Source organism: Pseudophryne corroboree, chromosome 8, assembly GCF_028390025.1.
Source record: "Pseudophryne corroboree isolate aPseCor3 chromosome 8, aPseCor3.hap2, whole genome shotgun sequence".
Taxonomy (NCBI): domain Eukaryota; kingdom Metazoa; phylum Chordata; class Amphibia; order Anura; family Myobatrachidae; genus Pseudophryne; species Pseudophryne corroboree.
Genome location: NC_086451.1, coordinates 443,501,820 through 443,525,041, shown reverse-complemented (window position 1 = coordinate 443,525,041; position 23,222 = coordinate 443,501,820). Strand labels below are relative to the sequence as shown.

Below are 23,222 nucleotides of genomic sequence, written 5' to 3'. Positions count from 1 at the left end.
GGGTTAGGTTTAGCACTAAGGGGGAGGGTTAGGCATCAGGTAGGAAGGGTTAGGGGGGTACAGGGAGACGGCTAGTATACTTACCTCACCTGTCTGGATTCTGAGCATCGGGATGGCGCTGTCGGTCTTCTAACCACCATTATCCTGACTGCTGGCCTCCTGTATGTATGTGTGAAGTGGGCACCGCTGATGCAATTCATAATGACGACCCCCACTGTGCTGACACAAAGGTCATCAAGTATGCTATGGGATCAAATCCCAACATTTTTAACGTTCTTCACTGGGGCAAGGTCATATCAAGATGATAGTATGCCAATGCCTCGCAACACCTCCCCTCCCATAAGTTCAACCCATCAATACCGTACGCACCAGCTCCTAGGTGTTGTAGGGAAGGGGCATTGGTCAGTGGGCTACACCTCCTGACGAATCAGGACAAAAAATAAATTCAAGTCAAGACAGTTGGGAGGCAAGCTATGGGCTGCTCATGCAAAAGAGGGCTGACTCTGTGGCCTCCTCAGTCATCCACAAAATGGCTGCTACCACTGCATGTAGGCGACCAACGCACATTTTAATGTAGGTCAGGGCTATAGAGCTGGTGGCCCCTGAGAGCTTTGTTGTGCACCCCATCATCCCTAACTACATCCATAGAGCCCACCGTATGATGACCGTCAGTAAACATATTGACACAAAGTCAAATATTCAAACGCAGTAAAGTAACAAGTGCTTGTCCATATAAATCTGGGTTATGAAGGTATACAAAATGATTTCAAACTATTTTGCAGGAAACAGGTTATCAATGTAAGGCTTATGGGGTTGCAGCATTAGTATTCAGGATGGATTGAAGCTGAAGCATGAAGCTCACATCCCAGCATGCCATCCCACAGTTTTGCTTTTAAGGCATGCTAAAACTTAGGCAGGGCATGCTGGGATGTATAGTTCCACAGCAGCTGGAGAGCAGCAGATTGCTATCTGATTAATGCATTATTGCAAGAAATGGAAGCAAACCTAAAAAGTTAGCAATTGGGCAAAACCATGTTGCACTGCAGGTGGGGCAGATGTAACATGTGCAGAGTGAGTTAGATTTGGGTGGGTTATATTGTTTCTGTGCATGGTAAATAATGTCTGCTTTGTTTTTTACACTGCAATTTAGATTTCAGTTTGAACACACCCCACCCAAATCTCTCTGCACATGTTACATCTGCCCCACCTGCAGTGCAGCATGGTTTTGCCCAGTTGCTAACTTTTTGGGTTTGCTAAGAACTCTGAATAACCCCTATGGGACCTTATTCAGGTTTGTGAGCAAAGCAAAAAAGCAAGCAATTGGGCAAAACCATGCTGCACTGCAGGAGGGGCAGATGTAACATGTGCAGAGAGATTTAGATTTGGGTAGAGTGTGCCAATCAAAGAATAATTGTAACAGCAGCACAGAGTATTTATTCTGAACCAGGGACTGCATGCACATGTGTAGGCTTGTTTGAAGTGTGAGAAGCTAAGTCAACACATATGATACTTACCTACTCTCCCGGAAGCTGCGGGAGGCTCCCGTTTTTTGGGGTAACCCCCCGCACCCCTGGAAGAGTGGGCAGGTCTCCCGCATCCTGCTCGCACCCTAGTGATGCGAGCAGGATGGAGAGATAACCTCCCGCATTTGCGGGTCCGTCGGGTGGAGAAGGGGTTAAAATGACGCTAATCGCGTCATTTTAGCCCCGCCCCCTTCCCGCGGACCGTGGCATTTCCTGATGCGGGGCGGGGCTTAGTGATGTCACAGCCCGGCCCCGCCCCCCGAAGGCACCTGCAGCGTCTCCTCTCCGGGCTTCTCATACATATCCCAGCATACAAATGTTAACAGCACAGAGTAATAATATGAAGCTCTTGTCAAACTGAACATTTAATCCTAATAGCTTTCGCTATGTTTTTGTATATTTAAAAACACACACATGACCTCTGTTTGCACAGATACACAATAATATAAAGTAGGGCTGAATGACAAGGTCATATAATTAATACAACACTTCAATTCTCTTAAAAACGCAGTATTGCTACCTCAGAACTCAAGTAGAAGACATCGGACAATTAATGTCAGTAATATGTAACATAAGATTAAAAAACAACAGCAAATTCCAAAAACAACACAGTGTCCCGAAAGCTGTTCTAAAGTCTATGGAGCACTTGGGTTTATAAGCGGAAACTTCTGGCCTGCAGGTCACCAAAGCTGAGAAAAATTCTTCAAAAAGTATAGATGTCAGTACACTAGTGCAAATCGGATAAAACATATTTAAAGCTCAAACACTTCTCCTGCCAGGGTCCAAACAAACCAAAGCCATTCCAGTCAGTCCCTTATCCCATCATAAGACCCATTTCAGGTGCCCCAGTGTCCAAGGCATTCTGTGCTGTAATATTCATCTCAACCGCCCCAGCTTCTAAGACGTTCTGTGCGGTGGTCTTTCCATGCTGCTCCTTGAGATGCCGCCTTATGGCCGGCTTGTGGGCAAACCTTACATCGCAGTAAGAACAACGGTACGGTCTCTCACCGCTGTGGAGATTTAAGTGGTCGTGAAGAGTGGACTTTTGAGTGAAGCATTTGCCGCATATGTTGCAAGAGTGGGACTTTACGCCTCTGTGCACGTTCATGTGGCGGTTAAGGTTGCTGCTGTGGTTGAACTGTTTCCCGCACCGTGGACACATGAAGACAAAATGCTGTGCCCTCATGTGGAAGACAAGTTTTTCCACACCTTGAAAAACCTCTTCGCACTTACTGCACCTTAATGTTCGCCTGTTGCCGAACCTTGCATCACCCATGGCCATTGCGTTGTATGGGGATGATCCTCCGAGTCCACCAAGAGCATCTCTTGAATTTCCATCAATCACAACACTGCTTTGGCAGCCTCCTGTTCCACTGTCTAATATCTCTTCCTCTTCTTCATGGTAGCTGCTGGGAATAATGAGCACCCCTTCTCCGCCTTCCACCTCATCACTGTAGATGGCCTTCATCATCCCCCCTTGATGGATAGCTCCATCCCCAGCTTCTCCTTCCATAGTAGAATTGACTAGGGCCTCTTCTGGCTGTGCCACAGAATTATGCTCTTCTTTTCTCCAAGATCTCCCGCCCTTTGCTCCCCCACTACCATCACCCATTCCAGCCTCTACTTTAACAATGCAAATATCTGTAGGAGATTCATCTTCCTCCTCCTCCTCGTCTTCTTCCTCTTCTGCCATCATCAACATCTCCTCCTCGCTCTCGTCTGCTGCCTTGACCTGTGTTTTCGATGGCTTACAGTTTTCAGCTGGACGAATTGGGCGCATTGTAGTGGTTGTTGATGAAGCACTCCGAGAGGGCAGGCTTTTAGCATCCCTCAAACCTATTTGTGGATCAATAAACTGAGTCAGGGCTTGGCGACACTTTTCCACCACATGTTCCATCTGCAAGTAAGAGGCCGCTGTTAAATAGTTCACAATGTCTCGGACTGGGAATTCCAGGAGGCCAGTGTAGCAGGAAAGAAGGAGGTCTGACACCACCCTGGGTCCATGCATGAGAGAAACTTGTAATTCAGAACCTGGATTTAGAAGGAACTGGTCTCTGAGGAAAGGGGAGCAAGCAGCCAGCACCACCCGGTGGCCCCGGAACTTGAGCCCATCGGAGACAATAGTTACATCACAAAAGCGCTCCTCTGAGCGCAGCTGGTTCATGCTACGGAGCGTGGCTGCTTCATGGCCGGGGAGCTGGAAGCGGAGTGTGTCATAGGCAGACGTCATCTTTGATAATGACAGTGGACAAGCAAAATCTTGGTAATCGGTAAGATGCTCCTAGAAGGACCTCTGCGTTGGTGGATGTCTTCTTTTCTCAGTTCTGTTGAATCAGGCCCAACAAGTGAGGACACTGTTAGTGGGAAGAGATGTAGAGATGGTCACGAGGAAAAGATTTACGGGGTCTCTTCTGTGGATCACCAGCTTTGTTGCTGTTCATCCATGTTTCAGTATTGGACATTTCATATTCAGTGGCAGCATAACCTGCATAGAGGAGAAAGCGTAGAATAGACGAAGGGTGAAAATTCTTCAGCTAAAAAATTTAATAAAGAAGGGTAATGAGTAATCTTAATTTTTTTTTTAATGTAATGGTTAATACAGATACAAATGAAAAGGATAGGTGCTAATGCAGGCACCTGGAAGGGAGTGGTGGTGAGGGGTGTTAATGCACAGATTGTGTAAGCACTCGGCAGTAAAGCATATTCCGGCAGAAACTCTGCAAGCACCAGGCATGGCGCATGGTAAGAAAGGGTGATTCAAAAAATTATTTAAGCACATGGTAACATGGTCAGCAAGAGTAAAGGCAGATAGGTTGCAGGCAACTGACAGGGGAGGGTGAGGGCAGAGACAATCTGGGCACTCCAAAGGAGGGGGCAGTGACTTGGTAAGTACCCGAGAGGGGAGGAACTAGATGTGGCCTAGCAAGAGTCAGCGAAAGCACTAATGGGCCCTACACTCTTGCTGACGTTTCTGATTTGGACAATGCTCGATTACAACAATTAACGACCATCGTCCAAATTGGCTTGCTATGCAGAACGAAGGAAAACCAACGATGAACGACCGCGTCCCGCGCATCGTTGGTGCATACACACTGAGTGATATGAACGATTTATTCATTACTGAACAATATCGTTCATATCGGCGGCACACATCGGCAAGTGTGTAGGGCCAATAAGACTTTTAATCACCTAGTAAAGGAGGATGGAAGCAGAGACTTTAGGCCTGATGAAGAGTTAGATGCACATTGGGCATAATTTACACACAAAAAAGTAGCATGTAAGAATAGTGTATGTATGCCTATATACTATGTATGCCTATATACTAGGCGCATTCACGGTTTACACCGTTTTTTTATCCATCTGTTTTGCTTGCAAATATGTTTTTGCTACTAGGTAGCAATAAAACTACAAAAAAAGACCAATACAGTATTTATAACGAAAAAAATAAGATTTTAAACCTACCGGTAAATCTTTTTCTCCTAGTCCGTAGAGGATGCTGGGGACTCCGTAAGGACCATGGGGATAGACGGGCTCCGCAGTAGACATGGGCACTAAAAAGAACTTTAGACATGGGTGTACACTGGCTCCTCCCTCTATGCCCCTCCTCCAGACCTCAGTTAGAGAAACTGTGCCCAGAGGAGACGGACAGTACGAGGAAAGGATTTTTGTTATTCTAAGGGCAAGATTCATACAAGCCCACACCATCCACACCGTATAACCTGGAATATACGAACCAGTCAACAGTATGAAACAAAACAGCATCAGCCCGAGACTGATCAAAACTGTAACATAACCATTGGTAAGCAAAAACTATATACAAGTCTTGCAGATGTAGTCCGCACTGGGACGGGCGCCCAGCATCCTCTACGGACTAGGAGAAAAAGATTTACCAGTAGGTTTAAAATCTTATTTTCTCTTACGTCCTAGAGGATGCTGGGGACTCCGTAAGGACCATGGGGATTATACCAAAGCTCCAAACCGGGCGGGAGAGTGCGGATGACTCTGCAGCACCGATTGAGCAAACGTGAGGTCCTCGTCAGCCAGGGTATCAAACCTGTAGAACTTTGCAAAGGTGTTTGAACCCGACCAAGTAGCTGCTCAGCACAGCTGTAATGCCGAGACCCCTCGGGCAGCCGCCCAAGAAGAGCCCACCTTCCTAGTGGAATGGGCCTTTACAGAATTTGGTAACGGCAATCCAGCCGTAGAATGAGCCTGCTGAATCGTGTTACAGATCCAGCGAGCAATAGTCTGCTTCGAAGCAGGAGCGCCAACCTTGTCGGCTGCATACAAGACAAACAGTGTCTCTGTGTTCCGAACCCGAGCCGTTCTGGCCACATAAATTTTCAATGCCCTGACCACAGCAAGGGACTCGGAGTCCTCCAAGTCCCGCGTAGCCACAGGCACCACAATAGGTTGGTTCATATGAAAAGATGAAACCACCTCGGGCAAAAATTGAGGACGAGTCCGCAATTCCGCTCTATCCACATGGAAAATCAGATAGGGGCTTTTGTGAGATAAAGCCGCCAACTCCGACACTCGACTAGCCGATGCCAAGGCCAACAACATGACCACTTTCCAAGTGAGATACTTTAATTCCACCGTTTTAAGTGGTTCAAACCAGTGAGACTTAAGGAACCGCAACACCACGTTAAGGTCCCAGGGTGCCACTGGAGGTACAAAAGGAGGCTGGATATGCAGCACTCCCTTCACAAAAGTCTGTACTTCTGGGAGAAAAGCCAATTCCTTTTGAAAGAAAATGGATAGGGCCGAAATCTGAACCTTAATGGAGCCTAATTTTAGGCCCAAATTCACTCCAGTCTGTAGGAAGTGAAGGAAACGGCCCAGATGGAATTCTTCCGGAGGAGCATTCCTGGACTCACACCAAGATACATACTTCCGCCATATGTGGTGATAATGTTTGCTGTCATGTCCTTCCTAGCCTTTATCAGAGTAGGAATGACCTCATCCGGAATGCCCTTTTCCGCTAGGATCCGGCGTTCAACCGCCATGCCGTCAAACGCAGCCGCGGTAAGTCTTGGAACAGACAGGGCCCCTGTTGTAAAAGGTCCTTTCTGAGAGGAAGAGGCCACGGATCTTCTGTGAGCATTTCCTGCAGATCCAGATACCAGGCCCTTTGAGGCCAATACTGGAACAATGAGAATTGTCTGTACTCCTCTTCTTCTTATGATTCTCAATACCTTGGAGATGAGAGGAAGAGGAGGAAACACATAGACCGACTGGAACACTCACGGTGTCACTGTTAGGAATATTTGTGTTTGTTTTGCCTTGCATTACCTCATTCCTGCCTCTAGGGGTCTCACTTGTTGCCTCAGGTCTGAATGGCAGTTGCACACTGCCTCTGCAGGGTAATTACCTGATTGTGTGCACCTGGAGCCCAACACCCTGCTGCTATTTAACTCCAGCTCACAGGCACCTAGTTGCAGATCATTGCGGTTCCGTATGGAGTGAGACTGGGCTCTCTCCAGTAACCCTGTCCAGATTCTGCCTTATTTGCTTCTTGGAGACTTCCCTGCAGTTTGCTAAAACGCATGTGCCTTGCTTCTGGACTTCTTACCCTGCCGGTTCAACATCTACATTTCTGGACTATTATTTGCAGTTTGTTTCCATTCCTGCCTGATCACTTCATTTTTGGGTATGTTATTTTTCCCCTGCTTGATTTAAACCCGGATTTCTTCATGTTTATTTTGCATCTATGTTTAACCTGAAATATTCCATTTATCGTGTTTTGTTCCATGTAATCAAGCATCCAGTTTATATTTATTTTTACCACCACTTTTTCCACAATAAACTTTACTTAATTTTCACCTGGCTTCAGCTGACATCTTTCCAAGCACGCACACACAGAGAACTCTAGAAATCGTTACAGAATGATCTGCCAAAATAAACGTGTGCAGGAGTTTTGTTTTGATTCAGCTGAATCTCATACAATGGCTTCACTTCAGAAAGGTTCTCTGCCTCTCAAGTTTTTGCCGTTTTTGAGTTCTGCATTGCTGGTGGATTTCAGAGAGAAACTGTAGGGTATTCAAATCCTATCTTCAGAGATACTGTCTGCTCTGCCTGAAGATTCAGTAAGATTACCTGCTCCCTTTAAGGAGACGCAGGAAAAAAGGGGAAAAGATCAGTCTGGTGCTCTCAATTCTGGCTGCTGTTTTTCTAGCGTAAGCAAAGGCAAGTTTTGGAGTTTTCCACGACCCAGTCTCTCTGAGGAAGAAAGGAGACATAGAAGGGATAAGAAGCTCTGTTTATATTGCGGCAGGTCGGGACATTTTATTCAGTTATGTCCTGCTCGCAAACATAAAAAGAGCTTTCCTCATTCTGCCATAGTGCCAAATTCTGCTCAGTTATGCCACTGTGGTGCTCAAATTTCGAAAGGAGGGGTGTCCGGCCAAGCGACCCCAGGAGGGGTGTCCGGCCCAGCGACCCCAGGAGGGGTGTCCGGCCCAGCGACCCCAGGAGGGGTGTCCGGCCCAGCGACCCCAGGAGGGGTGTCCGGCCCTGCGACCCCAGGAGGGGTGTCCGGCCCTGCGACCCCAGGAGGGGTGTCCGGCCCTGCGACCCCAGGAGGGGTGTCCGGCCCTGCGACCCCAGGAGGGGTGTCCGGCCCTGCGACCCCAGGAGGGGTGTCCGGCCCTGCGACCCCAGGAGGGGTGTCCGGCCCTGCGACCCCAGGAGGGGTGTCCGGCCCTGCTGCCCTTGCCTTCGGGCATGAGGGCCCTGCTGCCCTTGCCTTCGGGCATGAGGGCCCTGCTGCCCTTGCCTTCGGGCATGAGGGCCCTGCTGCCCTTGCCTTCGGGCATGAGGGCCCTGCTGCCCTTGCCTTCGGGCATGAGGGCCCTGCTGCCCTTGCCTTCGGGCATGAGGGCCCTGCTGCCCTTGCCTCACGGCATGAGGGCCCTGCTGCCCTTGCCTCACGGCATGAGGGCCCTGCTGCCCTTGCCTCACGGCATGAGGGCCCTGCTGCCCTTGCCTCACGGCATGAGGTCCCTGCTGCCCTTGCCTCACGGCATGAGGTCCCCGTTGCCCTTGCCTCACGGCATGAGGTCCCCGTTGCCCTTGCCTCACGGCATGAGGTCCCCGTTGCCCTTGCCTCACGGCATGAGGTCCCCGTTGCCCTTGCCTCACGGCATGAGGTCCCCGTTGCCCTTGCCTCACGGCATGAGGTCTCCGTTGCCCTTGCCTCACGGCATGAGGTCCCCGTTGCCCTTGCCTCACGGCATGAGGTCCCCGTTGCCCTTGCCTCACGGCATGAGGTCCGAGAGGTGCCCGCTTCGCCAGAGGTCCGAGAGGTGCCCGCTTCGCCAGAGGTCCGAGAGGTGCCCGCTTCGCCAGAGGTCCGAGAGGTGCCCGCTTCGCCAGAGGTCCGAGAGGTGCCCGCTTCGCCAGAGGTCCGAGAGGTGCCCGCTTCGCCAGAGGTCCGAGAGGTTCCCGCTTCGCCAGAGGTCCGAGAGGTGCCCGCCTTGCCAGAGGTCCACGCCTTGCCAGAGGTCCGAGAGGTGTCCACCTTGCCAGAGGTCCGGCCAAGGCCTGTCCAGCCCCAGGAGGGGGTTCTGCCTGCCCAGCCCCAGGAGGGGGTTCTGCCTGCCCAGCCCCAGGAGGGGGTTCTGCCTGCCCAGCCCCAGGAGGGGGTTCTGCCTGCCCAGCCCCAGGAGGGGGTTCTGCCTGCCCAGCCCCAGGAGGGGGTTCTGCCTGCCCAGCCCCAGGAGGGGGTTCCGCCTGTCCAGCCCCAGGAGGGGGTTCCGCCTGTCCAACACCAGATAGAGGTGCCTGCCATGCCCGAGATCCAAGATTTGCCCGAGGATCTGCCTTACTTTTATGGAAATATCTCTCACTGTTTAGCTCTCTTCAGATATTATCTGAGTTTTGATGACTTGTCCCCTATTGATATCATTGCTAACGTATGTATGAGATTCAGAGGGAGGGCCTTGAAGTGGGTAAATGGTCTTATAGATAAGGGAGATCCAGTGTTACAAGATTTGCCCGGTTTCCTCAAGGCTGTGACCGAAAGATTCTGTCCATCAACTGTCCTCACTCTCCTAGATGAGTCTATAAAGGTGTGCCCGTCTGAGAACCTACCTTTGCAGTCTGGGGAGCACCCTCAGTTTTTCAGATGTGGGCAGGTATCTCTAGGTGTTCACGCAGATTGCTCGGCAAGTTTAGCATCTTCAAATTTACCTTCCGTTCTTGATTCCATCCAGGAAAATAAGAAGTCAGTTCTACCGCTGGGTTGTGGCTCCGACTCTGAGAGTGAGCTTCTGTATGATCCTAGACTTGTTATTGATGGACCTGTATTGCCAAGTAGTGTCTTTGTGACACCTTCTAGTAAGTCTAGGCAACCCAAAAAGAAAGGAGGAAAAAAGAAGAGAAGATGAACTTTGAGGCGTCTGGAATCCGCCTGTTTAAAGGGGGGGATAATGTTAGGAATATTTGTGTTTGTTTTGCCTTGCATTACCTCATTCCTGCCTCTAGGGGTCTCGCTTGTTGCCTCAGGTCTGAATGGCAGTTGCACACTGCCTCTGCAGGGTAATTACCTGATTGTGTGCACCTGGAGCCCAACACCCTGCTGCTATTTAACTCCAGCTCACAGGCACCTAGTTGCAGATCATTGCGGTTCCGTATGGAGTGAGACTGGGCTCTCTCCAGTAACCCTGTCCAGATTCTGCCTTATTTGCTTCTTGGAGACTTCCCTGCAGTTTGCTAAAACGCATGTGCCTTGCTTCTGGACTTCTTACCCTGCCGGTTCAACATCTACATTTCTGGACTATTATTTGCAGTTTGTTTCCATTCCTGCCTGATCACTTCATTTTTGGGTATGTTATTTTTCCCCTGCTTGATTTAAACCCGGATTTCTTCATGTTTATTTTGCATCTATGTTTAACCTGAAATATTCCATTTATCGTGTTTTGTTCCATGTAATCAAGCATCCAGTTTATATTTATTTTTACCACCACTTTTTCCACAATAAACTTTACTTAATTTTCACCTGGCTTCAGCTGACATCTTTCCAAGCACGCACACACAGAGAACTCTAGAAATCGTTACAGTCACCAGGGCGTCCACTGCCACCGCCTGAGAGTCCCTTGACCTGGCGCAATACCTCTGTAGTTTCTTGTTGAGGCGTGACGCCATCATGTCTATCTGATGCAGTCCCCACTGACTTGCAATCTCTGCGAAGACTTCCTGATGAAGTCCCCACTCTCATGGATGTAGATCGTGTCTGCTGAGGAAGTCTGTCTCCCAGTTGTCCACTCCCGGAATTAAAACTGCTGTCAGAGCGCTTACATGATTTTCCGCCCAACGAAGAATCCTGGTGGCTTCTGCCATTGCCACTCTGCTCCTTGTTCCGCCTTGGCGGTTTACATGAGCCACTGCGGTGATGTTGTCTGACTGAATCAGCACCGGTAGGTCGCGAAGCAGATTCTCCGCTTACGAAGAGCGTTGTATATGGCCCTCAACTCCAGGACGTTGATGTGAAGACAAGCCTCCTGGCTTGACCAGAGACCTTGGAAGTTTCTTCCCTGTGTGACTGCTCCCCAACCTCGGAGGCTCGCGTCCGTGGTTACCAGAACCCAATCCTGAATGACGAACCTGCGACCCTCTAGAAGGTGAGCACTCTGCAGCCACCACAGGAGAGATATCCTGGTCCTGGGGGACAGGGTGATCATCTGATGAATCTGTAGATGTGACCCGGACCACTTGTCCAGAAGGTCCCATTGGAAAGTCCTCGCATGGAACCTGCCGAAAGGAATGGCCTCGTAAGATGCCACCATCTTTCCCAGAACTCGAGTGCAGTGATGCATTGACACCCTTTTTGGCTTCAATAGGTTCCTGACCAGATTCATGAGTTCTTGGGCCTTTTCTATCGGAAGATAAACCCTTTTCTGGTCCGTATCCGGAATCATGCCTAAGTAAGGCAAACGAGTCGTTGGAACCAACTGTGACTTCGGGATATTGAGAATCCAGCCGTGCTGTTGCAACACCTTCAGGGAAAGTGATACGCTGTTCAGCAACTGCTCTCGTGATCTCGCTTTTATTAGGAGATGGTCCAAGTACGGGATAATTGTGACCCTCTGCTTGCGCAGGAGCACCATCATTTCCGCCATTACCTTGGTGAAAATCCTCGGGGCCGTGGAAAGCCCAAACGGCAACGTCTGAAATTGATAATGACAATCCTGTACCGCAATCTCAGGAATGCCTGATGAGGTGGATATATGGGAACATGAAGGTATGCATCCTTTATGTCCAGGGACACCATATAATCTCCCCCTTCCAGGCTGGCGATGACCGCTCTGAGCGAATTCCATCTTGAACTTGAACCTTTTTAAGTATAGGTTTAAGGATTTTAAATTTAAAATGGGTCTGACCGAACCGTCCGGTTTTGGGACTACAAACAGGGTTGAGTAATAGCCCATCCCCTGCTGAAGCAGGGGAACTCTGACCACCACTTGTTGAAGACACAATTTTTGAATTGCATTTAAAACTATCTCCCTCTCTGGGGGAGAAGCTGGTAGGGCCGATTTGAAAAAGCGGCGAGGAGGAACCTCTTCGAATTCCAGCTTGTAACCCTGGGAAACAATTTCTATTGCCCAGGGATCCACCTGTGAGTGAACCCAGATGTGGCTGAACAGTCGAAGACGTGCCCCCACTGGGGCGGACTCCCTCAGCGGAGCCCCAGCGTCATGCGGTGGATTTTGTAGAGGCCGGGAGGGCTTCTGCTCCTGGTAACTAGCTGTGGTTGGCAGCTTTTTCCCCCTGCCCTTACCTCTGGCAAGAAAGGACGATCTCCGTACTCTCTTGGGTTTATGCGACCGAAAGGACTGCATCTGATAATGTGGCGTTTTCTTAGGCTGTGAGGAAACATAAGGCAAAAAAAGCTGATTTACCTGCCGTAGCTGTGGAAACTAGGTCCGAGAGACCTTCCCCAAACAATTCCTCACCCTTGTAAGGCAAAACCTCCATATGCCTCTTCGAGTCGGCATCACCCGTCCATTGACGGGTCCATAGGACTCGTCTAGCAGAAATCGCCATAGCGTTGACTCTGGAACCCAGTAGGCCAATGTCTCTCTGAGCATCTCTCATATATAGGACAGCATCTTTAATATGACCCAGGGTCAATGAAATGGTTTCCTTATCCAGTGTATCTATATCCGCAGATAAGGTATCTGTCCACGCTGCTACAGCGCTACAAACCCAAGCCGACGCTATAGCCGGTCTGAGTAAGGTACCAGAGTGTGTGTAAATTGACTTCAAGGTAGTCTCCTGCTTGCGATCAGCAGGATCCTTGAGGGTTGCCGTATCTTGAGATGGCAGCGCTACCTTTTTGGATAAGCATGTCAATGCTTTGTCCACCCTTGGGGAGGATTCCCACCGTATCCAGTCCTTAGCCGGGAAAGGATACGCCATAAGAATCCTTTTTGGAATCTGCAGTTTTTTGTCTGGAGATTCCCAAGCTTTTTCAAATAACTCGTTCAGCTCATGAGAGGGTGGGGAAGGTTACCTCAGGTTTCTTTCCCTTATACATGCGCACCCTCGTGTCAGGGACAGAGGGGTCATCTGTGATATGCAACACATCCTTTATTGCAATAATCATATAATGAATACTTTTAGCCAATTTTGGCTGAAACTTTGCATCAACGTAGTCGACACTGGAGTCAGAATCCGTGTCGGTATCAGTGTCTACTATTTGGGATAGTGGGCACTTTTGAGACCCAGAAGGTCCCTGCGACATAGTGACAGGCAGGGTTTGACTCCCTGTACACTCCCTGGACTCAGCTTTGTGCAACCTTTTGTGCAATAAATTCACATTTGCATTTAAAACATTCCACATATCCAACCAGTCAGGTGTCGGCGTTGCCGACGGAGACACCACACTCATTTGCTCCACCTCCTCCCTAGAAGAGCCTTCCGCTTCAGACATGCCGACACACGCGTACCGACACACCACACACTCAGGGAATTCTCTTATCTGGAGACAGTTCCCCCACAAGGCCCTTTGGAGAGACAGAGAGAGAGTATGCCAGCACACACCCAGCGCCAATGACCCAGGGGAAAAAAATTACCCAGAGAGCGCTTTTAATACATATATATATAACTGCGCCAAATTATGTGCCCCCCCCTTCTTTCAAACCCTCTGTCACCGTGTTCAGCAGGGGAGAGTCCAGGGAACCAGCTTCTCAGCGGCGTGCTGTGGAGAAAATGGCGCTGGTGAGTGCTGAGGATCAAGCTCCGCCCCCTCAGCGGCAGGCTTCGGTCCAACTTGATTTCTTTTAAAAACTGGCGGGGGATCTCTTATATATAGTGCAGAGCCCAGGCATATATGTCCTAATTTTGCCAGACCAGAGGTTTAATTGCTGCCCAGGGCGCCCCCCCTGCGCCCTGCACCCTTACAGTACCTGCCGTGTGTGTGTTGTGCGGGAGCAATGGCGCTGCGCGTTACCTCAGTGAAGATCCGAAGTCTTCTGCCGCCTCTGAAGTCTTCTTTCTTCTCATACTCACCCGGCTTCTATCTTCCGGCTCTGTGAGGAGGACGGCGGCGCGGCTCCGGGACGAACAGCTGGGAGAGACCTGCGTTCCGACTCCCTCTGGAGCTAATGGTGTCCAGTAGCCTAAGAAGCAGAGCCTAGCAGTTAAGTAGGGCTGCTTCTCTCCCCTCAGTCCCTCGATGCAGGGAGCCTGTTGCCAGCAGTGCTCCCTGAAAATAAAAAACCTAACAAAATTTCTTTCAGGAAACTCAGGAGAGCTCCCTGTAATGCACCCTATCTCCTCTGGGCACAGTAATAAACTGAGGTCTAGAGGAGGGGCATAGAGGGAGGAGCACACCCATACCTAAAGTTCTTTTTTAGTGCCCATGTCTCCTGCGGAGCCCGTCTATACCCCATGGTCCTTACGGAGTCCCCAGCATCCTCTAGGACGTAAGAGAAATTAAAATGCTAAAACACGCACACACTAAAGCATAATATACTGGAGCAAAGAAGACCGCACCTGTCACTATCAGCCAAACAAGCAGTGTGTCAGGACTTTCCTAGTCTGCATGCACTTGTAATTGCGCAAACACACTTATACCTCTTTCAGCCTGAGGCAGGTCGCACACGGGAGCCTGACGCGGGAGCTCCCAGCGTGCGACCCGCCTCAGGCTCCCCAACGCCGCTGACTGCAACCCGGCATATTGCGGGGTTGGTGACGTCAGCGGTGACAGCGCTTGGAGATCACATGATCTCCAAGCACCGCCCGTACCCAGAGAGTGAACGGGAAACAGGTCGCGTCGACCCGGCTCCCGTTCACACCGCACAGTGAGCCGGGTTGAACACGTGTTCAACCCTGCTCACGACCAGGGTTGAAATACCGGGTCACTCGACACAGTATTTCAACCGACACCTTTCAGGCCGCACATGAACACGGGTTATGCGCGTTCATGTGCCAATAACCCGTGTTCAGGGGTGGCAGTCTGAAAGGGGTATTAGAGAACGTTTTTTGGTGTGAGCAATCCATTCCTCCCAAGTTCCGTATTTTTCTCTGGGAATGTCCCGCTCTGGGGACGCTGTGTCCCATGGTTGTTGTGGGGATTTTTTTTCCTAAATCCACTGTCACCAATGTTGGGATGGTAGGTGCAAACATGGAGAAAACATACAAACTCCACACATACAGGTCCCTGGTCAGGAATAAAACTATGCGTGCGTTTTTCTGGACATAAGCAGAGCGATTATTTGCTAAACAAGTGATCAGCCTCTCATCAGCAGTGGAAAGTGAAGGTACACATTGTGTTGGGCACCAGACAATGGAGGGTGAAGGTGAAGACTTTGCAGTAGACAAACACCTTCTGAGAACTAAACACCTTCTGAGAACTTGGCAATGGAATGTACAGGCTGAACTTGTCTGGGCACCTAACAGGCGCAGGCGGAGGTGGAGGTAGGTACAATGGGCAGTAGACACTTTGTGGGCACCTGCGACTGCGAGGGAGTAGCAATAGAGGGTTATGCAAAGGGTTGTGTGGGCAGGAAAGGGTTAAAGTACAGCCAACAAGCACCAACAACAGCATAAGGAAGGCCAGTCTGTCCTCCCCCCCCCCCACATCTCAGTGTGATACAAGTGAGTATACATAGGGATTAGTGATGTGTACAGCTCTGAACACACTGTGATCTGCCTCACCGACACCCACACCTACTTCTACCTCCATGGAGGCTATAGGGAAGCAGCCCTTGAGGGGTTAAATGGGCTGTGTGACCTCTGCATGGTGTCTCAGGCAGGAAAGGGGTTAACAGGCTGAGGCTGGAGAAGAAAGTTTAATTAGGGACCCTGCTGTGTCCTCTACCCCACCCCGTCCCCTCCTCTCCTACCATTCGCCCCGGTATCAGTTCCCCCTTAGTTCATTTAAAGGTACATTACCTCCCAACACAGAGCTCAGGGCAGGCTCTCTCCTCCTCTTCCTGTTGTCTGTGTCCTCTTCCCTGCCACCCCTCCCATTCCCTGCCATCTCCTCCCAATCCTCTCCAAGTACCTGGCACCCCTCCCAGACCCTGTCTGTGGTATTTAAAAGGGCACTGCTGGTGAGGTTTTTAAATGTCCAAGCCAGACATTAACCCTTCCGGGAGTGATATATGAGACATGTCCAGCAGGGGGCAGTAATGGCCTGGAACTGTGTGTGTATGTATATATATATATATATATATATATATATATATATATATATATATATATATATATATATATATATATATATATATATATAATTTTACAGCATATTCTATAATGCAAACTAACAGCAATGAAGCAGTAATTGTGCATTCACAGTGACTGATGTAGGATTACCATGGAATATCAATGTCCAGCTGTAACTTGAGGGAGGCACAATTCTATGATTTTCCACCTCTTGTGGAACTACAAGACTATCATGACATTCTGGGACCTATTCTTCCACGGCAGTACTACAGACTGCTATATAGTATACACAGGGCCGGTTCAGGGCGGGAAATAGGGGTGTGGCTTCATGCAGGGGGCGTGGTCAGTTACGCCCCTGTACAGTAGAGTAGCGCTGCTGAAATGCTGTGCGGTGCGCAATGACGTTATCGCGCACCGCACAGCAAAGGTCCTCTCCACGAAGGGAAACTAGACGCGTAGCGTCTAGTTCCCTTCACAGGGGGACACAGCCGGGCAGCGGGGAGCACAGCAGTAGCGGATCTTGCCATGGTGCGGCGCCCTCTGGAAGGCGGCGCCCCGGGCAAAAGTCCTGCTTGCCCGTGGCAAGATCCGCTACTGAGTATATATATATATATATATATATATATATATATATATATATATATATATATATATATATATATATATAGGCGCAGAATAGTAGCCATTGTTTTAGAGTATTTCTAAGGAACACTTTGCTGCTCATCTGTGTTGTACTGGCTTCAATACTGTACAGATGGAGCTTGCACTACAATTCTCAGCAAACCACGTTCATTTTTAATTACCCCACATGAAATAGTAGTAACTTTTAAAGCCAAGCGAAAGAGGATGCAGAGTAATAGAATTATAGGGGCCAGTTTGTAAGAGCTCCTATGTATATAACACATGTGGACAGGGGCGCTTTAAGAGAGGAGGAGGCCCGGGTGCAGCCTCCTCTGTTCGGGCCCCCTCCTCTCTGCCGGCAGTGCCGAGAGTTTGAGCACTATAGCGCTCAGACTCTACTGCGCATGCGCAGATCTCCGGGAAAATGGCGCGGCGGCCATTTTCCCTGAGATTTCTCTGCTGCGCATGCGCAGAACTCCATGAAAATGGCCCACAGAGTTTTAATACCGCCGTGGACATCGCCGCGGGACTCCGGCGGGGTGAGTATTTAGAAAATGGGTGCAGCGTGTGCGGTGGGGGCCCCCTCTGGACTCAGGGGCCCGTGTGCATTATAGAAACGCTAGTGCAAGTGGACACCCCTCAGTTCTGGGCCCCATAGCAGCTGCACTACCTGCACCTATGGTAGCTACGTCATTGATAGGGGATAATCCTAAAGCTGGGCATACACTATATAATTATCTGGATGGTTGGAATGAAAATCTAGTAATGGATGAGCAATGCCATAATTAGGGGCCCGCAGCCACCGTGGTCGCTTGGAGGCGCAGGGCTGCGGGGGTGCCGCCGCCGATTGCTGCTGTTTTGGGAAGGACACGGAGGGCACAGTGCGCGTTTCTCCTGTGTATCCCTCCTAGGTCTCCGGCGGCAGCGGCGTGACTGTTATATGAAGTGCCGGATCGTGAGCTCTCATTGGCTCACGTACTGGCAGTTCATTTGACAGACACGCCGCTGCCGCTGGAGACACAGGAGAGGCGTGCACTGTGCCCTCCGTGTCCTTCCCAAAACTTACAGCAGCGGGTGAGCCCGGGGACTCGGGAGGGTGTGTACCTGGCACTAGGGGGGCATATTTGGCACTGGGGGTATATGTGTACCTGGCACTGGGGGGTATATGTGAACCTGGCACTGGGGGGGCATATTTGGCACTGGGGGGTATATGTGTATCTGGCACTGTGGGGGCATATTTGGCACTGGGGGTTTATGTGTAGCTGATACTGGGGGGGGGGGATATTTGGCACTGGGGGTATATGTGTAGCTGGCACTGGGGGGGGCATATTTGGCACTGGGGGTATGTGTGTAGCTGGCACTGGGGGCATATGTGTATCTGGCACTGTGGATATGTGAATATCTGGTACTGGGGGCATATGTGGCACTGGGAGTACAGCCCTAGCAACAATCATTATCCCCTGGTTACAAGCACAACACCCAACTCATGAAATCCCTGGCAACAAGCATTGCCCCCTAGCAACGAGCATGACACCCAGTGCATGAACCCCTGGCAATGAATATTCCCCCCTGGCAACAAGCTTAAAACCCAGCACATGATACCCCTGGCAACAAGCATAACACCTACCGCATGAAACACCTGGCAACGAGCATGACACCCTGAGCATGAAAACCCCTGGCACCGTGCATGGAACCAAGAGCATGAAACCCCTGGCAACGAGCAGGTAATCTAAAAGTAATTAGAAGCCTTACTGTAGGACTTAATGTGTAATGGGCATTGCGGTGTGTGGCATGATGTATCACGGACATTGCGGTGTGTTCATAATGTGTCACAGGCATTACGGTGTGTGGCATACTATATCAAGGGCATTGTGTTATGTGGTATATTGTCTCAGGGGCACTGCAGTGTGTGGCATAATGTATAACGGGCATTGTGGTGTGTGGCATAGGGTATAACAGGCATTGCGGTATGTGTCACAGGCATTACGGTGTGGTATACTATATCACGGACATTGTGGTATGTGGTATAATGTCTCAGGGGCATTGCAGTGTGTGGCATAATGTATAACGGGCACTGCGGTGTGTGGCATGGGGTATAACGGGCATTGCGGTATGTGTCACAGGCATTATGGTGTGTAGTATACTATATCACGGGCATTGTGGTATGTGGCATAATGTCTCAGGCCACACCCCCTTTTGTGGCGCATGCAGATTCATCACTTTACAAGTGACAATTATGGGGGGAGGGGAACCAGAGAATGTTTTGGCTTGGGGGAGAAAAATTTCTAGTTACGCCACTGTGGATGAGAGCAAATAACAATCTACCATTTGCTCCCAAACACTGGAAAATGGGCAAAAAACATCTTTAATTTAACCAATTTGTGTGAATGACAGGTTGAGTCCGTTTTCTAGTGTTTGGGAGCAAATGGTTGATTGTCATTTGCTCTCATCCATTACCATCATTTGCTTTCATCCATTACCAGATTTTCATTCCAACAAGCCAGATCTACCAGATAATTGTAAAGTGTCAAGCTTTGGTTGGATGCTGCAAATACCATTACAAGCCCGTCCTCCCTCTGGTGTACATCTGTGAAAGGACTTAAACACTCACTTTAGGCGCTGGTGCGCAGAAGTCCTGACTCATCGCCTCCATAAGTTGGGAGGTATGCGTCTTTAGATGCAACCATCGCAATCATCATCGCAACTGAATGTCAATCAGAGTATGGCCTCCAATGTGAGCGATTAAGCGCCTGGGTTCACAACCACTTCAGGTCCATAATGTGCAGGTGATCAATATGAAAAAAACAGGGACTTTTCCATAAGGATGGCCATCAACCATTGATGCTTCACAGATATCGATGGTTTGCTATCAATGCTTGATGCTTTTGCCATCAATGGTGGTGGTCAGCTGTTCAGAGGCACCATCAGTAGAGTGCTGCCAGGACACCAGTCCCGGGGCCGGGCACCGGCCGCAAGCCATTTAGAACTTGCGGACTGGCAGCCAATTAGGAGAAGCCTCAGGGGGGCCTGTCTATTTTATCAGTCCAGGGACCCACAATTTCTGATGGCAGCCCTGCAGCCGTTTCTCCATCATTAATGACAGCAGTATAATGGTGGCTGAAGGGTTAAATCTCCTCTGTCATTGTGCATTGTGTAAATATTGTTTCTTTTTCTTTTGCCTTGGATTTAGCTTGCATTGCATAAAATGAATATAGCTCCACCCATAGTTTGTTGGGAACTGTGTGAAATCACCACCCCTAGATGAAGTACTAGGCTGTATCCTACTTCCCCCCATGTAGCCTGTTTTATCCCTCCTATGCAGTAAAGTTAAACCAATAAAGTATTTACTTTTGCCTACCCCTCCCTGGACATTCCAATCCCTCCCTAGACAATGATGCCTTATATACCATTGTTATGAACAATAAACAGAGAGTGATTCTTAATTACATGGTGTCGTGTATAATCTGTAATTTTAAGGATTGCTCTCACTGACGTCAGTGGCCATCAAATCGAGGGGTACAAGAAGAGGCTGATATCCTTTCAAGTGGGGGCTCAGTCCTGGATTCAGTTGATCGCCCCCGAATCGGTAAGATAGAGAATTCATTGTCTGTCTTTTCCGTAAGGGATTGCGTTCAAACACTGAATTTGAACTCGCTCCGTGTTCCGGGAACACGTGACAAGGTAATATTTAAGTCCGGGACTTAATATTACGTAGTTTTATGTAAAGCCATAAAACAGGTATCAGGGATACCATATAATCTTTAATGTCTGGGACTTAAAGATACGTCTGAGAAAAGCGCAATTCTCCAAAGACGTTAGTATCTGGGATACTTAAAAAATAGACCTGGGGTCTATACGTAACGTAGAAAATACCCCGATTTGATCGCCTATATATTCTTGTATGTTTGTAGTGTGATAAGTTCTTATATTTGGTTCAGACGGCTGGTAAGTTTTCGTCTGCCAGATATCTTACTCAAACACTTTTCTTGCTTCCTGTTTAAAACGCTGTATTTTTTCTGACATCTTGTACGAAGGTAAGCGTACCCGTCAAAAGATTTCATGTTCTCATTATACAGATAATATTGTGATATTGTCAATGACTAATTAACTGGTGTTAGCTAATGCATGCATAGAAAGTCTTTTTGTTGTGAAATTGTATAGAAGGTTTTTTTTTAAACTGCATTTTTGTTGTGATATTGCATAGACAGTTGTTATAAGTTGTTGTAGAAATTGCGTAGAAAGCTGGTGTAGATTGTATTCTTTACTATGGGAGGGGGTCAGAGTAAGACAGTCATTTATCCTCCACCTTTACCAGGAGAAACATGTAAGGAATATGTTGCCCGTAACTCCACCACAGATTATTATTTAGTTAACCCTTGGGTAGATAACTTAGCGGGGTGGACAGAGAAAGTTGGCAGCCCCAGCCCATTCCCCCGTGATGGTATTAATTATCCATTTTATATGGACATGATCAAAGGGCTTTGTCTGGGAGACAAGGAAGCCTGGCCGTGGTATGATCATGACCCACAATGGGACATGACATATATGCGCGCTGGAGGAGAGCAATGGCTCACGATAGCACCTCATTGGTATGACAAAAATATCAAGCAGAAACAGCGTAGAATAAAATCTGTAACTTCCCGACTACACAAAGCTGAAGAATTTAGAAGCAACAAGTTTCTAAAAAACTCTTCTCCTCCGCCCTACAGTCCCCTATACCCCTCCTTAAAAGACACAGATCTGTTAGCTGCAGTTGCTTTGTCACGAATTCCGATGCAAAGGGGAGGGGGAGGAGGGGAAGGGGAAGGAGAAGGAGGCTCAGTTGCTTTGTCACGAATGCCGATGCAAAGGGGAGGGGGAGGAGGGGAAGGGGAAGGAGAAGGAGGCTCAGGAGGAATAGCCCCCCCTGACAGTACCCTCCACATAGACGTAACCACCCCCGCCCCTAGTGCCCCTACTCCTAACAAACAAATCACCTCCCGCCGTAACGCTGACTCAACTGTTATCATTCACCACCCTCTTACCCCCTCCATAACGCGATCCGGCACTGGTTTCCTTGAAAACAGTGCTGATGCCAGCAGTGTCGCCACCCAGCACCTGCCCTTTATGACAGTAGGGGATCAGTTGTTAAAGAAACCCATTGAAATAGAGGATTTGGACAGAATTGTTAAGAACTGTCCCAAACCCACTGTTGCACCTGACGGCTGCATAGCTTACTTGAAAAAGGCTTGCACAGGACGCAGCTATACTCAAGAAGATATGAAGCTGATCATAGATGGGGTTATAGACCATTACAACGGGTGGGATTGGAAAAAGATTCCCACCATAAACACTCCTACCACCTTTAACGATGCCGTTCGCTACCCTCTCAATACTGAGGACGGTGTAAAGGCGATGTGGACGGAAATTGAGACCCATATGAAAGGGATTTTTAAAACCCGGGCTTCTCTTCCTATTGCCGTAGCATGTAAACAAAAGCCCACTGAAACTGTCACTGAGTTTTGGAAGAGGTTTAAAAAGTGTTGGTCTGAAGATGCAGGTCTTACTCTTGTAGATACAGACCATTTACTAATTTCTACCTTTGTAAATAACTTGTTGCCATCTGTTATGGTCCCTGTTAAGCAAGGTGTTTCTTCCTGGACCTCTGATAATATTAAGGAATTTGAAAAGCACTTATATGAAAAGGAAGCTGCAGGATGCTTTGATGTTAAAAAACCCTTGCAGAATGCCCCAACTCATAATTACCAAAATCACAGAAACCGGGGAGATAGACGCCAGCAGCACTTTACTGGCCCACCCCGCAATCCAGCCCGATATCAAAACCCACAAGCCAGGCCACCCCACCCCCCTGACTCTGCCAGCAGGAAACAAACCTCCTGCTTCAACTGTGGAAGGGACGATCACTGGGCAAGGGATTGCCCTTGTCCCCCACAAAACCACCGACAGCCCCAAGCTCCGGCTCCCTCCCGGGATCATCCCCGACAGTCACACAACAACCCCTTTCAGGATCATGTCCGATTCCGGGTTGACTGGCAGGATCCCTCCCACTGACGGGGCCCGGAGGAGGGTATCCCAGCCTTTGCCCAACTCACCAGACACTGGAAGGACCCACCGCTACTAACCTTGATTATAGGAAAGAGAGCAATCCCTTTCCTGGTAGATAGCGGGGCAACTACTAGTGTTTTGTGTGTCGACCTGTACGATGGTCATTTGGAAAAGACTGCTCCTTCAATGGGAATCAATGGGATACCCACAGATGCTTACCTGACAGATGCCCTTAGTGTCAGAACCACGGGAGGCACGTATATGGGTAAACACAATTTCACTGTAATACCTGAATGTCCAATTAATCTTCTGGGAAGGGATCTTCTTAGCAAACTCGAAATCTCCATTCTCCCTTCACCC

At 49.1% G+C, this 23,222-nt stretch overlaps 1 protein-coding gene across 1 annotated transcript; it reads right to left on the bottom strand.

Moving 5' to 3' along the window:
* Positions 1–1,872: 1,872 nt before the first annotated feature.
* Positions 1,873–16,038, bottom strand: ZBTB12 (zinc finger and BTB domain containing 12). The gene is made up of 2 exons (XM_063938132.1): positions 15,924–16,038; positions 1,873–4,008 (listed from the first exon to the last, which is right to left on the bottom strand). The coding sequence occupies exon 2, from the start codon at positions 3,751–3,753 to the stop codon at positions 2,338–2,340; it is 1,416 nt and encodes a 471-aa protein (XP_063794202.1). The 5' UTR covers positions 3,754–4,008; positions 15,924–16,038; the 3' UTR covers positions 1,873–2,337.
* Between the last annotated feature and the right edge of the window lie 7,184 nt (positions 16,039–23,222).